The 15,358-nt window shown below is 65.8% G+C and overlaps 1 protein-coding gene across 2 annotated transcripts; it reads left to right on the forward strand.

Annotated features, from left to right (window-relative positions):
* The first annotated feature begins 2,403 nt into the window (after window positions 1-2,403).
* On the forward strand, window positions 2,404-14,704 carry DBNL (drebrin like). Of its 2 annotated transcripts, none has more exons than XM_064400460.1 (14): window positions 2,404-2,559; window positions 3,355-3,410; window positions 4,829-4,941; window positions 5,820-5,894; window positions 6,197-6,343; window positions 6,772-6,849; window positions 7,988-8,139; window positions 8,733-8,787; window positions 9,340-9,408; window positions 9,501-9,603; window positions 11,291-11,401; window positions 12,502-12,605; window positions 13,352-13,457; window positions 13,688-14,704. In XM_064400460.1, exons 1-14 carry the CDS (start codon window positions 2,477-2,479, stop codon window positions 13,825-13,827), a joined length of 1,392 nt encoding a protein of 463 aa, XP_064256530.1. In that variant the 5' UTR covers window positions 2,404-2,476; the 3' UTR covers window positions 13,828-14,704. The 2 variants fall into 2 exon arrangements, with proteins under 2 accessions (XP_064256530.1, XP_064256531.1); XM_064400461.1 differs by having other exon boundaries at window positions 7,991-8,139.
* The last annotated feature ends 654 nt before the right edge of the window (window positions 14,705-15,358 follow it).

Here is a 15,358-nt window from a genome sequence, read left to right on the forward strand (position 1 = left end):
CCCCATCCCGTCCGGGCTCCCCCCATCCTGCCCGGGCTCCCCCCATCCTGCCCGGGCTCCCCCCATCTCGTCCGGGCTCCCCCCATCCCGTCCGGGCTCCCCCATCCTGCCCGGGCTCCCCCCATCCCGTCCGGGCTCCCCCAATCCCGCCCGGGCTCCCCCCACCCGGGCCAGGGTGCCCCGGTCCCACTGGGGGTGTCACCCCCCATCCCAGCCGGGGTCCCCCCCCGTCCCATGCGGGGGTGACACTTCGCACACATCGGCTGCCTCACGGTGCCCCCCGTGTCCCCCTGGTGTCCCCCTGGTGTCGTGCGTGTCCCAAGGTGTCCCCTCCCCTCTGGGTGCTCGCATCCTGCCCCCCACCCTGTCCATCTCCCGGGGGGACCCCAGCCCACCGTGTCCCCATCCCACCGTGTCCCCATCCCACCGTGGTGACCCCAGCCCACCGTGCCCCCACCCCCGGGACTGCTCCAGTTTGATGCCGCCCCCTCCCCACACCGGGGCAGGGTCCTGCCGTGATGGGAGCAGCCACCCCGCGGCACAGACTCATCCAAAAAAAAAAAAAAAAAAACCCTTTTTCCCCATTTTTTTTTTTCTTTTTAACAGGGTGGGCTCGCTCCCCCGCGGCGCTGGTGGGGTGGCACCAAGGGGGGCTCGATGCGCCCTCCCCGGAGCATTGTCCCCGCGCTGTCACCCCCAGCCTGACCGTGAACCCCGACGTGCAGCCCCCAAAGCCCCGCAGGCTCCGCCGCCCCCCGGCCGCCCCTCGCTCTGCGCCACAAAGCTCCTTCAGTTGCTTCGCCTCAAATACTTCATGAAAAGGCTTTTGTACCGTCGAAATCGCTGGTGACCCCGGTCCCCCCTGCCCAAGATTCCCAAGGAAAAGCGGGAGGCAGCTGCGGGGGGTCGTGCCGGCTGGCCCTTCCCCGCTCGCAGCCCTCCAGATGTTTTATTGCCCTGCGTTTAATTAACATTTCCAGCCGCGTGCGGAATGGGGAGCTCACATCTGCCCCTTCTTTCCCCTCGTTTAGGGGCGCACGGAGCAGGGCTCGGGGGGCTGCGTGAGTCCCGGCGCGCTAAAAAATATCAATAATCCTAATAATGCGTTATTTTCGCCCATTTTTTCCCCGTAAATCACACGGGGTGAGGCGTGAGGGGGTGCCCAGCAGGGGACAGGGGGGTGAGCGCCCCGTGCTCCCCCGGTGCCCCCAAACCTCCCCCTGCCGTGACCTCGTAAATGATAAAAAAAAGGGCAGCCCCACAGTTTTGGGGCGTTTTCCAGCATTTCCGTGGGTCCCGCAAACACGCGGGAGCCTCCTCAGTGGGTACCCCACCCCAATTTCCCGTCCTTGCTGCTCTCCCCACTTTAGGGACCCCCCGAAGCCCCCCCGGGCGACCCTTCCCCACGCGGTGCCAGCCGGGCGGTGGCAGCGGGGGAGGGCAGGAGGGGACAACGAGGCGCTAAATGTCGCATTGGCACGTCCTGGGGACAGCGCGCGGGCCTGGCCCTCCGCCTGGGGTCACCCCCCGTGCCCCCCGGGTCACCCCCCGTGCCCCCCGGGTCACCTTCTGTGCCCCCAACCCTCCTCCCGTGCCCCCCAGCCACCTCCTGCCCCCCCGAACGCCCCTTCGGGAGGGTCCTCACCACGGGGGGGGCGAGAGGCAGAATTTTGATGATTTGGGCTAAAATTGAGGCGCATTTACACCCCAAAAATCGCCCGGTGTGCCCCCTCGGGCACGGAAATGGGGGAAATGCCCGGAAACGGCGATTTTCTGCCCCCGGGGCTGCGGGAGGGCTGGGGAACCCCGGGGAGCGGAGCGGGGGTCCCGGAGGGGCGGGGGTCCCGGAGAGCCTGCCGGATTCTGGTTTTTTTGGAGGGGGTCTCCCTTTCGGGGTCTCTTATTTGGGGGGGGTCTCCATGTCGGGGTTTGCTATTTTGGGGGGGGTCTCCCTGCCGAATTCTGTTTTTTGGGGGGTCTCCTTTCGGGGCTCTGTTACTTGGGGGGGGGGGGGTGTCTCCGGTATTTGAGGGGGGGCTCTATCGGGGGCGTGGCCTATACATATAGGGGCGTGGCCTAGCAAGTAATGGGCGTGGTGTACCGTGCCGTGGGCGTGGCTTGGTGAGGCGGGGCGGGGCCGGGCGCTTCCGGGGCGGGGCCGGTATCACCGGGGGCGGGGCCTGCATTACCGGGGGGCGGTGCCATTGCGGTGGGCGGTACCGGGGGGCGGGGCCTGCATTACCGGGGGGCGGTGCCGTTCCGGTGGGCGGTACCGGGAGCGGGGCCTGCATTACCGGGGGGCGGTGCCATTCCGGTGGGCGGTGCCGTTCCGGTGGGCGGGTACCGGGGGCGGTGCCGATGTTACCGGAGGGGCGGTACCGGTGTTACCGGTGGGCGGTGCCGTTCCGGTGGGCGGGGCCGGGGCGGTACCGGCAGCACCGGCGGGGCGGGCCCGGCGTGCGGAGCGGGCGCGGCCATGGCGCTGAACCTGGCCAAGAACGGGCGGGCGCTGCAGGAGGCCTACGGGAGCGTGGTGGCCGCGGGGAGCCGCACGGACTGGTGCGGGGGGCCCGGGGAGGGGAGGGAGGGGAGGGGAGGGGCTGGGGGGGTGTGGGTGGGGGATGGGGATGGGGGGAGGGGGAGGGGAGGGGCAGGTACGGCGGGGCCGGTGGCTTTGGGGACATGGGGGGGGGGCAGGGGACAGAGTGGGGGGGGATGTGGGGTGGGTGAGAGGGGCGATGGGGGGATCAGGGGGGTCCCTGGGGGTCCCTGGGGGATCAGAGGTCCCTGAAGGATAAGGGGGGATCAGGGGGTCCCTGGGGGCATCAGGGGGTGTCTGGGGGGGGGATCAGTGGGAATCAGGGGGTCCCTGGGGGGGATCGGGGGGATCAGAGGGTCCCTGGGGGGATCTGGGGGTCCCTGGGGGGATTAGGGGGTTTCTGGGGGGATCAGGGTTCCCTGGGGGGATCAGGGGGGTGTCTGGGGGTCCCTGGGGGGTCAGGAAGTCCCTGGGCAGATCAGGGGGTCCCTCGGGGTGTCTGGGGTAGGTCAGGGGGTTCCTGGGGGGATCAGGGGGTTCCTGGGGGATCAGGGGGTGCCTGGAGGTCTCTGGGGGATCAGGGGGTCCCTGGGGGGTCAGGGGATCCCTGGGGGTGTCTGGGGTAGGTCAGGGGGTTCCCTGGGGGGGATCAGGGGGTCCCTGGTGGATCAGGGGGTGTCTGGGGGTCCCAGGGGGATCAGGGCTCCCTGGGCTGGGGCTGGCAGGTCCCCGTGGGGCTCTGTGCCTCAGGGGTGTGTGACCCCCCCAGACGAGCGCCGTGCTGGCTGAAAACCCCATTTCTGCCCCAATTTCAGGGCTCTGTTCACCTACGAAGGCAACAGCAATGACCTGCGAGTGGCTGGCTCCGGAGGTGAGGGGTCTGGGGCTCCCAGGGGGCTTCCAGGGCTCCCCTGCCTGAGATGTGGGGGGGGTTTAACCCCCCGAGGGCGTTTTGGGGGTGCCCTTGGTGGTGGGAGCTGTGCTGGGGTGTCTGGTGGGGTTTTGGAGTCAGGAATGCACATTAGAGCCTCTCTGCCTGCTCTTCTTCTCCTTCCCTGCCGTTTTCCCCCTGTCCAGAGCATCCAGAGTCTGGCTCCTGGCTGCTCCCTGCATCCCTGGAGTGATTAAATCCCAGATTTGGGCAGCACCAAAGCCCCTCACTCAGCCAGGGCTCAGTGCCCTGAAAGCCCCTCAGTCCAGTTCCCTTCTTCCTGCCATTCTTTTTGGGTTTATTTTCTGTCTGCCTGCTGGTTCCCACCCGGGCACCCCTGGCTGGGGAGCTGGAGCCTGCAGGGAACCATCCAGGCTGGTTTCCCCACGCTTGGAATTCCATCCTCTGCTCCCTCCTGAATTTCCAGGTGCTTTTCCCAGCCTGTGGGAGCCTCTGGGATGCTCCACAGGGTCTGGCCCTGGAGAGTTTTGTTGTGGAGGCTTTTGCTGGTTTGGGTTTGGGGGGTTTTGGGGAGCTGCAGAGGGTGGGCCCCGTGCTCATTCCCTCCCCATCCAGCTCCAGACTTCCAACCTTCAGCTTCCCTGCCGGGTTTGGAGCTGAATTTAGAGCCGAGCCATAAATATTTAATGGGGAGGAGGAAATGATCCGGGTGGTGCTGCAGAGCAGGGCGAGCTGTGTTGGCCCCCGTGCTCCTGCCAGGGGTGACAGGGACCTTCTCCCCCCTCTGGGGGCTCAGAGAGCCCAGCACAGGAGCAGCTGTGGTCTGGGGGGTGTTTTTGGGGTGGCAGTGTGCTTTTTTTGCTGGTTTTCCTCCTTTCCTGGTGGTTTATTGGGTGGTGGGAGCACTGTTATTTATTGGGGTGGTGGGAGCGCTGTTCCCTTCCCCTGCCTGAGCCCTGTGTGGGATTTCCCCTCTGGGGTTCTCTCCCAGGTCCCCAAAACAGCCCCGAGGCCACTCCAGGTGGGTGTGACGGGGAGGGAACCTTGAGGCAGCACCAGCAGGACCTTGCCCCGCGCTCCTCTTTTGGTTCCTCCTCCAGGAGAGCAGGAACAAGGCCGGGCCAGCTCCCGCCCTTCCTCCCGCCCTCTTCCTCCTCTCCGGGCTGTCCCTGAGCGTGGCTTTGTGCAGGAACCTGCGGGCCAGCCTGGCAGCTGCCTGCTCCCACTGCAGCCCCTTCCCCGAGGCCAGCACCTCCCCAGGAGGAGGAGGAGCGGGGGATGAAGGCTGCTGGGGTGGGGGGGTGCTCTCAGAGCAAGCTGGGGGTCCTGCAGGGGCAGGGCTGGGGGTCTGGCTGCCCAGGGCGGGCAGGCTGACCCCTGTGTCCCCCCCCGGGCAGAGGGGGGGCTGCAGGAGATGCTGGAGGAGCTGAGCAGCGGGAAGGTGATGTACGGCTTCTGCCGCGTCACCGACCCCAACTCGGGGCTGCCCAAATACGTCCTGGTCAACTGGGTGAGTGGGGACAGGGGGACAGTGCTGGGGACACCAGGGACACTGGGGATACCGGGGACAGTGCTGGGGACACCAGGGACACTGGGGACACGGGGGACAGTGCTGGGGACAGGCCTGGGGACAGCTCCGGGGACACTGGGGATAGACCTGGGGCACTGGGGACAGTGCTGGGGACACTGGGGATAGTCCTGGGGGCAGCTGGGGACATTGGGGACAGTGCTGGGAGCAGCTGGGGACAGCTGGGGCACTGGGGACACTGGGGACAGCGCTGGGGACACTGGGGATAGACCTGGGGATAGACCTGGGGACACTGGGGACAGTACTGGGGACACTGATGACAGCACTGAGGGCAGCTGGGGACAGCTGGGACAGACCTGGGGACAGCCCTGGGGACACTGGGCACAGCTGGGACAAACCTGGGGACACTGGGGATAGACCTGGGGACACCTGGGGACACTGTTGGGGACAGCTGGGACAGCTCTGGGGACAGTGCTGGGGATACTGGGGACACTGGGGACACCTGGGGCACTGGGGACAGTGCTGGGGGCAGCTGGGAACACTGGGGATAGACCTGGGGACGGCTGGGACAGCCCTGGGGACACTGGGGATAGACCTGGGGACACTTGGGAACACTGGGGACAGCTGGGGACAGACTTGGGGAAACGAGGGACAACCCTGGGGACACTGGGGACAGTGTTGGGGACGGCCCTGGGGACACTGGGGACAGCCCTGGGGTGTCCAGCCTGGAGAGGAGACAGCTCTGGGGCATCTCAGAGCTCCTTGGGGGGCTCAGGGGGGTTGGGGAGGGGCTCAGGGGGGGCTGGGGGGGGCTCAGGGGGGCTGAGGGGGGGCTCAGGGGTCTGGGGTCTCTCCTGCAGACGGGTGAAGGCGTCAATGACGTGAGGAAAGGAGCCTGTGCCAACCACGTCAGCACTGTGGCCAACTTCCTGAAGGTCTGCCCCCCCTCCTGGTGCCCCCTCAGGCACTCCCTGATCCCCCCTGTGTCCCTCTGGGACCCCCAGTGTCCCCAGGATCCCCCACGTGTCCCAGCTTTACCCACACACGACCCCCCATGTGCACCCCCTGTACCCCTCAGGACATCTCCCAGCACACCAGCTTGCCCCAAACCCCCCTCTGGGTGTTCCCTCCTCTTCCTCCCCTCGGCAGCGCTGGGAGCAGGAGCCCCCGGGTGCTGCTGTGGGTCTGGGGGCTGCCAGGGCCCCCCCTGAGCCCTGTGCTGCCTCCTCCTGCCCAGGGGGCCCACGTCACCATCAACGCCCGGGCAGAGGAGGACGTGGAGCCCGAGCTCATCATGCAGAAGGTGGCCCAGGCCTCGGGGGCCAACTACAGCTTCCACAAGGAGAGCAGCAAGTTCCAGGACTCGGGGCCCCAGGCTCCCGTGGTCAGTGGGGGTTTTGGGGCCCCTCTGGGTTGGGGGGGAGCTCTGGGACCCCCCTCGTGCCACAGTGGAAGGGGCACCCTGGTTGGTGAGACCTCTGTGGGGTGTTCAGGGGAGGGTCCAGGGAGAGCCTGGAGCCCCTTCCAGTGCCTCAGGGGGTTCCAGCCCACCCAGTGCCACCCCTGCCATGGGCAGGGACAGCTCCCACTGTCCCAGGCTGCTCCAAGCCCCATCCAGCCTGGCCCGGGGCACTGCCTGGGTGGGGCAGCCCCTGTGCCAGGGTCAGCAATTCCCCTTTTTTGGCACCCATTGCTCACCCAGCCCTCCTTTAAACTGTGGGGCAGAGCATCACTTGTGGGAAGGCCCCAGACTGGGCTGATTTGGGCTGGTTTTGGGCAAAAGGTGCAAGGGAGGTTTTTGTGTCTGCTCAGGGCTCTGTGTACCAGAAGACAAACGCCATGTCTGAGATCAAGAGGGTCAACAAGGACAATTTCTGGGCCAAAGCAGAGGTGAGAGAAGGCGTGCCTCGGGGCACAGGGGGTTTGGCTTCAGCTGGAGATTGTCCTCCAGTCCCAGTGTCCAGGGGCTGGGCAGTCCTGCCCGGGCTCAGGGCTCAGGGCAGTGCAGGGGAGGGGCTCAAGGTGCTGCTTTATCTCCTTTATCTCCCCTGAGTCTGGCCCAGGGCTCCATCCCAGCTCCCAGGCAGCCCCAGCTGGGAGGGGAAACTGGGAAACTCTGCAGGGCTGCTCCATTTCCTTCCCTGCACCTTGGCTTTGGCAACAACCCGTGACCCTCCTGGCTGGGAAAATGCCCTGGGGTCCTCCAGGAGCCCCTGGGATGTGCTGTGTTTGTGCCCTGGGATCCCCTGTGTGCCCTGGGATGTGCTGTGTGTCCCTGGAATCCACCATGAGCCCCAGGATCCCCCGTGTCCCTGAGGACCTGCTGTGTCCCCCTGGATCCCCCGTGTGTCCCTGAGATGTTCTGTGTCCCCTGGATCCCCCATGTGCCCCCGGGATCCCCTGTGTCCCCCCGGATTGTGCCGTGTTCCCCAGGATCCCCCATGTCCCTTGGATCCCCCCCGTGTCCCCCTGGGATCCCCCATGACCCCTGAGATGTTCTGTGTCCCCTGGGATCCCCCGTGTGTCCCAGGATCCCCCGTGTCTCCTGGGATGTTCTGTGTCCCCTGGATCCCCTGTGTCCTTTGGGATCCCCTGTGTGTCCCTGGATCCCCTGTGTCCCCTGGATCCCCTGTGTCCTTTGGGATCCCCTGTGTGTCCCTGGATCCCCTGTGTCCCCTGGATCCCCTGTGTCCTTTGGGATCCCCTGTGTGTCCCTGGATCCCCTGTGTCCCTGGGATGTTCCATGTCCCCCCGGGATCCCCTGTGTCCCCCCAGATTGTGCCGTCCCCCCGGGATCCCCCACGTGTCCCAGGATCCCCCGTGTCTCCTGGGATGTTCTGTGCCCCCTGGATCCCCCGTGTCCCCCTGGGACCCCCCCATGTCCCCCCGTATCCCCCGTGCCCCCCGGCCCGTGCCGCGTCCCCGCTCGTTCCGCGCTCCCCGCTTCGCATCCCCCCGGGGGCTGCTGCAGCTCCCTCAGGGGACCCGCAGGCCTCGAGGGCAGCCCCCGCGGTGTCCCTGTCCCCAGAAGGACGAGGAGGAGCGGCGGCAGGCGGAGCGGCGGCGGGCGGAGGAGCAGCGGCAGCGGCTGGAGCGCGAGCGGCGCCAGCGCGAGCTGCGCGAGGCCGCGGGCCGCGAGCAGCACTTCCAGGCCCGCGCCAGGGAGATCGAGGCCCACAGGTCGGTGGGGCTGCGGGGTCACAGCCTGGCCTGTCCTCTGGGGTGTCTGGGTGCCACTTGTCACTGTCACTGCCCTCAGTCCAGCGGGGTTCATCCCCAGTCCAGCGGGGTTTGTCCCTCAGGTGTTTCGCTGGGCCTGCAGGCCCCGGCGATCCCGATCCACCTCCTGGCTGCTTGTCCAGCATCACCCCTGCCCATGGATCCTGCTCCAGGATTTCAGGATTCCTCCCCTTTTGCTCCCCAAACTCTTTCCTGGCCCCCATGCCCCCGTTTTTGGGGTGTCGGAGGTCCCGGGAGCTCCAAGCCCCACATGGGTGGCTCCAGGGGAACCTGCCCAGCTCCCACATGAAGGTGCTCGTGTCCCTGTCCCCCAGGAAGAGATTTCCCTGGGGTGACCCCACTTCTTGGAGCAGCTCCTGCCCCTCTCACCGTGCTCCTCTCCTCGAGGGTGACCCCCCAAGGGTCACCTTGTGTGGCCTGAAGTGGGGGGGAGCATTACCAGAGTCAGGGATGGCCTTCATGTCCAATTCCCAGGGACCTGCAGCAGTGGGGTGGGGTCTCAATGCTCGATTTTTACCCATTTGTGCCCCCAGGAGACTCCAGCAGCAGCAGGAGGCTGAGAACAGGGACAGGGAGCAGCAGCAGTGGGTGAGCTCTGGTGCTGGCCCTGGCTGGGAGGGACAGAAACCTGGGACAGGGCAAGAGGGAATGGCCCCAGCTTGCACAGGGGAGGTTCAGGTTGGACACTGAGGAAATCCCTTCGTGGAAAGGGCAGTCCAGCCCTGGCACAGCTGCCCAGGGCACTGCTGCCATCCCCGTTCCTGGGGGGACGTGGCAGCTGGGGGGATGTGGCACTTGGGGACGCGGCTCCGTGGTGGCCCTGGCCATGCTGGGGAGCAGCTGGGCTCTGCTCTGAGGGGTTTTTTCCCCCAAAAATCACTCCCTGACCCCGTGGCACCAAGTCTGTGCTGGGGAGCAGCTGGGCTCTGCTCTCAGAGGTTTTTTTCCCAAAAAATCATTCCCTGACCCCGGGGCACCGAGTCCCTGCTCGGAATTCCCGCAGCTTCCTCCCAGGCTCAGGGCTTCCTCCTCATCCTCCTCCACCGCAGCTCCTCGGGTCCCGGGGGGGCACAGGGGGCTGGGGGGGCTCGGGGGGTGGCTCTGGGGGGTCTGGGGGCCCAGCCCTGCCCCGTGCTGCAGGCGGAGCACGCCGAGGAGGACGAGGCACGCCGGGGCGTCAGGAGGAGCGAGTCGGTGGAGAAAGCCCAGGTGAGGAGGTGCCCGGGGCACGGGGGGGCTGCCTGGGCCCTGTGCCCCCCGTGCCCGTGCCCTGAGTGGCCCTGTGCCCCCTCCCCGGGCAGGAGGCGGCCACGCTGATCGCGCAGAGAGCCGTCAACCCCCGAGACATCTTCAAGCAGAGGGAGAGAGCGGGGCCGGGGGACACGGGGCTGCCAGCACAGCCAGGTATGGCTGGGGACAGGGACACGGGGCTGCCAGCACAGCCAGGTATGGCTGGGGACAGGGACACGGGGCTGCCAGCACAGCCAGGTATGGCTGGGGACAGGGACACGGGGCTGCCAGCACAGCCAGGTATGGCTGGGGACAGGGACACGGGGCTGCCAGCACAGCCAGGTATGGCTGGGGACACAGGGCAGGGGCTGGGGACACAGCCAGGGGACACAGGAAGGGGCTGGGGACACAGAGACGGGCTGGGGACACGGCCTGGGATCAGGACAGGGGTTGGGGACACAGCCTGGGGACAGGGCAGGGGCTGGGGACACAGCCAGGGGACACAGGAAGGGGCTGGGGACAGGGCCTGGGGACAGGGCAGGGGCTGGGGACATGGCCTAGGGACAGGGCAGGGGCTGCCAGCACAGCCTGGGGACAGGACAGGGGCTGGGGACAGGGTGTGGGGACAGAGCATGGGCTGCCAGTGCAGTCTGGGGGCAGGACAGGGGCTGGGGACAGGGCCTGGGGACACAGGGAGGGGCTGGGGACAGGGCAGGGGCTGGGGACACAGCCTGGGGACACAGGGAGGGGCTGGGGACAGGGCAGGGGCTGGGGACAGCCAGGTCTGGGCTATTGAGAAGCCACAGCAGGCAGCTCCCAGCACACTGCTGTTCTCTGCTGGGCTGTGTCAGGCTCCAGCCAAGTTTTACTCAAAAAGACAGCAGATTTCCAAACTCTGCTTCCCCTTCTGAGCCTTGAAGTTATTTATTTTTTTATTTAATTAGAGTTCGATCTGTTAACACCAGGAAAAGATCACTATTGCACTCTGTCCCGGCTGGATGAAATCTCACCCAGATTTTTGCACTGCCCCAGCCAGGCAGAGCCTCGTGCTGTCAGAAGGGCCTGATCTGATCTCTCAGATAGAAATCAGGAAGTTTGCAAGGCAGAGCTGAGAGCAGCTGAGGAAGTAGCTGTGACACGGGCGCGTGACACCCCTGGGTGGCTGCCTCTGCCTCCTCCTCCTCCTCCTCAGCCCGGCCCCCTCCAAAGCACCTTGAATTGATCCAGAATAATCACTTCCACTTGCTGATAGGAGCAGGAATTCTACTTCCTTGGGCATGGGTGGGAGAGGAGGGGATGCCAGGCTGGGAAAATGGCTTTTTTGATGGGTGAAAATGTCTTTTTTGATGGGTGAAAATGGCTTTTTTGATCATGAGGAGAGACTGACTTGGAGGTGTTTCATTAGGATTCCATGGTTTTCACAGAGATAAATGCCTTGGAACTGATCAGAGATAAGAGCAGGCAGGAGCCTTGGTGCTGTAGGGCTGCTCTGGGAGATCTCCCCAGCTTTTGTTTGGTTTGGAGGTGGAGATGAGGAGATAGCAGCTCAGTTCCCTCCCGCCACAGGAAGTGCCCTGGCAGAAACCAGTTTGCATCGTCCCCTCCCAGTCTGGTGTCTGTGGATTTCCGGGTGCTCCCGGGGTCACCCTGGAGAGCCAGACCCTCCAGCCCTTCCTCCTCTACAAAAACCAATTTATTTCTTTTTTAATTTCCCCCTTGGCTGCCGCTTCAACCAGTTACCCAACTCGTTTTCCTCAACCAGGAGCTGGAAAATCCTGCCCGGGCGGGTGAGGCAGCAGTGTGTGGGTGCAGGGCTGGGCTGGCAGCCCCCCCTGAGCAGCCCCCTCCCCTCTCTCTGCAGGGAAGCTGCGCAGCCCCTTCCTGCAGCAGGAGCTGAACTCGGTGCCCAGCCCTGCCTCCCCCAGCCGGGACCTCTGGGGGTCCCCCCCGGCCTCCCCCGTGCCTGCAGCAGGTACCTGCTCTCCCCACAGCTTCTCTCCTTGTTTTTCCCACCTGCATCTCCCAAAATTGGGCGTTTTGGGGGTTTTGGGGGTGGGGATTTCCATCTGGTTTTCCCCCATCTGTGCCTGATGCTGAGGATGAGGATGGTTCCTGCCTGTCCCCAGCTGAGGGCTCAGTGCCAGGGGCACGGGGGTGGCTCCTGCTGGGGTTTGGCTCTGTGCCCCCCCAGAGCTGCCCCAGGGCTGGGACAGGCTGGCACAAAGTGCCCGGGGTGGCTGCACCCCCAGCCCCAGGGGCGCCAGAGCTGCTCTGGGCTCTCCCCCTGTGCCAGTGAAGCCCACAGGGAATGCCCAGAGGGCAGGGATGGGGGGGATACTGGGGAGGGATGGCCCTGAGAGGGTGGCAGGCCCTGGCAGAGCTGCCCAGAGCACCTGGCAGTGCCAAGGCTGGGCTAGGTGTCAGGGTCTGGACCCCTGGCAGTGCCAAGGCTGGGCTGGGCAGGATTTGGAGCCCCTGGAGCCCTGGCAGTGCTAAGGCTGGGCTGGGTGTTGGGGTTTGGAGCCCCTGGGGCAGTGCCAAGGGCAGGCTGGGTAGGGTTTGGAGCCCCTGGAGCCCTGGCAGTGCCAAGGCTGGGCTGGGTGTTGGGGTTTGGAGCCCTGGCAGTGCCAAGGCTGGGCTGGGCAGGGTTTGGAGCCCCTAGGGCAGGGGGAGGTGTCCCTGCCATGGCATTTCCCAGTGCTCTGGGGGGGCAGGGATGCCAGGGCAGGGCTGGCCTTGTCCCCAAACCAGTCACCGACTGGCCGGGCTGGGCTGGGATCTCAGAGATCACCCAGCTCCACCTCCCCTGCCCATGGGCAGGGAGCAGGGACGTGCTGGGCCAGCTCTGCTGTCCCCAGGCCACTGTCACCACTAGATGCTGCTCTTGGCCAGCAGCTCTGCTGCAGCCCTTCCCTCCCGAGCCAGCTCATCCCTTCCCCTGCTCCTCCCTCTGTCCTTTCCCCTGCCCCCCAGAGCCCTGCTCGCTCACCCTGGCTGCACGGGGACCTGGGCACAGCCTGCTGTCACCCCAGCCTGGCCAGCTGAGGGGACAGAGCCCTGGTTTCTCCTCAGGACGAGACTCTGGGTACAATTCTGGTGTGCCAGGGTCCCAGGTGGAGGAGAACTTGTACGAGGAGCCCCCGGAGCCCTCGGCCATCTACGAGGAGCCCCCCCAGGTGAGTCTGGGGACCCCAGCCTGGGAGAGCCTGGCTTGTCCCACCCCTGGGATGAGCCTGGAACTCAAAATCTGAGCTAAAATGATTGGAAATGGTGGAACCCCAGAGCTCGGGGGGGCTGCTGTGTCCCTGGCACCCCTCCTGCACCCCTGGGCTGCTCCAGCCAGGAGGATGTGTCAGAGCCACATCCCAGAGCCAGTGTGGGGAGAGGATCCATCAGCCTCTTCCAAAGCCCCTTCTCCTCCTCCTCCTCCTCCTGAGGCTCCTCCTGGGGCTGTGCTGTGCTCCATCAGCATTCCAAGCATTTTCTCCTTCTGGAGCTTGTCTGGAGGTGTCCAGCAGGTTCCAAAGGGTCCCAGAGGAGATGGGCTCGTGATCCCCTCAGCCTTTCCTGAGGAAAGCAGACCTTGGCCAGCTCAGGCTCTGGCAGAAATATTTCAGGAGCTTCAGGGATCTTTCCTGCTTCAGGCTCCTGAAACATGTTTCAGGAGCTGCAGCAGGGATCCCTGGGCTCTCTGCCTCTGGTGTTTGCCCTGGGGTGAGCTCCCCAGGCACAGGCACTGCTGTTGAGGCTCAGAGCTGCTGTGGCTGGCAGGTGGCACAGCTTCCCTGGAGCCCAGCTTTCATTCCAGAAGGCACCCAGACCCTCCAGCCACACCTTCCCAAGCCTGGGGGCTGATGGATGCTCCTGGGCACTGTTGTTCACTGTTCCCCTGCTAATTCCTGCTCTCCTCTCCTCCCTGAAGGAACAAGGTGACGATGCCAAATACGACTACAGGGCAGAGTACCAGGAGCCCCCAGACCTGGCAGGGAAGGGGCTCTGTGCCCGGGCACTCTACGACTACCAGGCTGGTGAGACCCTTGTCCTGTCCCCCCATCCCTTGTCCCAGCTCTCTTGGAGCCCCCTCAGGCACTGGAAGGGGCTCTAAGGTGTCCCTGGAGCTCCAGGGGAGCATTCCCAGCCTGGCTCCGTGGCCCCTCTGGGCTGGCTCCAGCAGCTCCACATCCCCCTAACCCTGCAAACCCCAGGGCTGGGGGTGCTTTGGGCGCCCTGAGCCCTCTGTCCCTCTGTCCTGCTGCAGCTGACGACACCGAGATCTCCTTTGACCCTGAGAACATCATCACCCACATCGAGATGATCGACGAGGGCTGGTGGCGCGGCTACGGCCCCGACGGCCACTTCGGGATGTTCCCCGCCAACTACGTGGAGCTGATCGAGTAGGGGGGCTGCTGGGGGGCTGCTGGGGGGCTGCAGACCCCCGGGGCTGCTCCAGACCCCGAGCCCACCCAGCTCCTGCCCGGCTCTTGCAGCGGCACGTGGCTTTTTCTCTGTTTTTCTCTCTCTCTCTCTCAGTGAAGTGCCATTCCCCAGTCCCTCGGCAGTGGGGGCCCCCCCAGCGCTGCCCCCCCTGTCCCCCAAAGCTGCCCTTGGGTGAAGGAAGGGTCCCATCCCACCCTGAGCCCGCAGTGCTGGTCTCCCCCTCCTCCCTCGGCTCTGGAGTGGGAGGGAGGGTGTGACAAATCCCTCACGGGAATTTTCAGGGAACAAATTACCTCCCCCCCCCCCCCCCCCCCCGTGCTCCCTCCCTCCCTCTCTCCCCGTGACCTCGGACCTGCTGCAGCCACACTGGAGCAGCCACTTTCCCAGGCTGATTTCATTGGAAAAGCTCTTCAGGACCGTGCTGGGGTCCTGCAGGGTCTGGCGTGGCCGGCAGAGGTGAATCCTGCTTCCCAAAACCCTGAATCCTGCTTTCCCAGCACCCTGAGCACAGCCACGTGTGATCCCGTGCTCTCCTCCCTGCTCCCTCCCCTCACCCCAAACGTGCTCCGGGGGTCTGAACTGGGGGTGGAACCCCCCCTGCAGCACAGATCCAGCGTGGGACCCCCTCCCCAGCCCCAAACTCACTGTGAACACGGAAAAGCCCAGCCCTCTCTCAGCTCCCTGCCCTGCTGTCCCTTTAGGAATGGAAGGAAGGGTTGGGGGGTCCCAGCTCGGCCCCCCTCCTTGTGCTGGGGGCCGTGGTGGCTTCTCTGAGTCCCTCCCCCGAGCTCCTTCTCCTCCTCCCTCCCCAGCATCAATAAAAGGGCTTTTCTTTGGTGATGGATGCAGCAGGTCCTGGTGGGGAGCGGGGAGGAGTGCCAGGGGTTCGGTGCCAGGCACGGGGAGGTGCAGGTGGGGCCCCCCCAGCTCCGGGCCGGCCCCGGCATTGCTGGGCAGTGACTCACGGCTGGGGGGGGACACGCGTGTGACGCTGCCGGAGCTGCCACGTGGCCCTGCCACCGGCGGGGCCCGGGGAGCCTGCGGGGCCGCCCGGCTGGGGACACCCCCAGTGCCCCCCGGTATCACCCCCAGCATCACACCCAGTGCTCCCAGCATCACCCCAGCTCCCCCAGCATCACCCCCCCTGCCCCCGCCATGGGCAAAGTGTGACCCGTGTGTGGGATCCCATGTGCAGGGTGTGTGTCCTGTGCGTGTTCCATGTGTGGGATCCCGTGTTCTGTGTTCCATGTGTGCAATCTCGTGTGCAGGGTGCGTGTTCCGTGTGTGGGGTCTCACCTGCAGAGTGTGTACAGGGAGCACAGGGAGTGCCAGGTTTGGGGGCACAGGGGGTGCCGGGTTTGGGGGCACAGGGGTTTGGGGGCACAGACGAACAGGCGCTGCCGTGTGCCCGCCCGTGCTGCGAGCCCGCTGCCGGTGCCAGCCCCGGGGCCGGGCCCTTTCACGGCACGGGGTGGCACAGGGCTGGTGGCAC

This window comes from Passer domesticus, chromosome 28, assembly GCF_036417665.1.
Source record: "Passer domesticus isolate bPasDom1 chromosome 28, bPasDom1.hap1, whole genome shotgun sequence".
Lineage (NCBI taxonomy): Eukaryota > Metazoa > Chordata > Aves > Passeriformes > Passeridae > Passer > Passer domesticus.

Excerpts from the sequence above, each read along its gene's own strand:
- DBNL (XM_064400460.1), top strand. The coding sequence starts at position 2,477 with ATGGCGCTGAACCTGGCCAAGAACGGGCGGGCGCTGCAGGAGGCCTAC. Across the intron at positions 5,895-6,196 it reads CTGTGGCCAACTTCCTGAAG|GGGGCCCACGTCACCATCAA; the intron begins GTCTGCCCCCCC and ends CCTCCTGCCCAG. Across the intron at positions 9,604-11,290 it reads GGGGCTGCCAGCACAGCCAG|GGAAGCTGCGCAGCCCCTTC; the intron begins GTATGGCTGGGG and ends CTCTCTCTGCAG.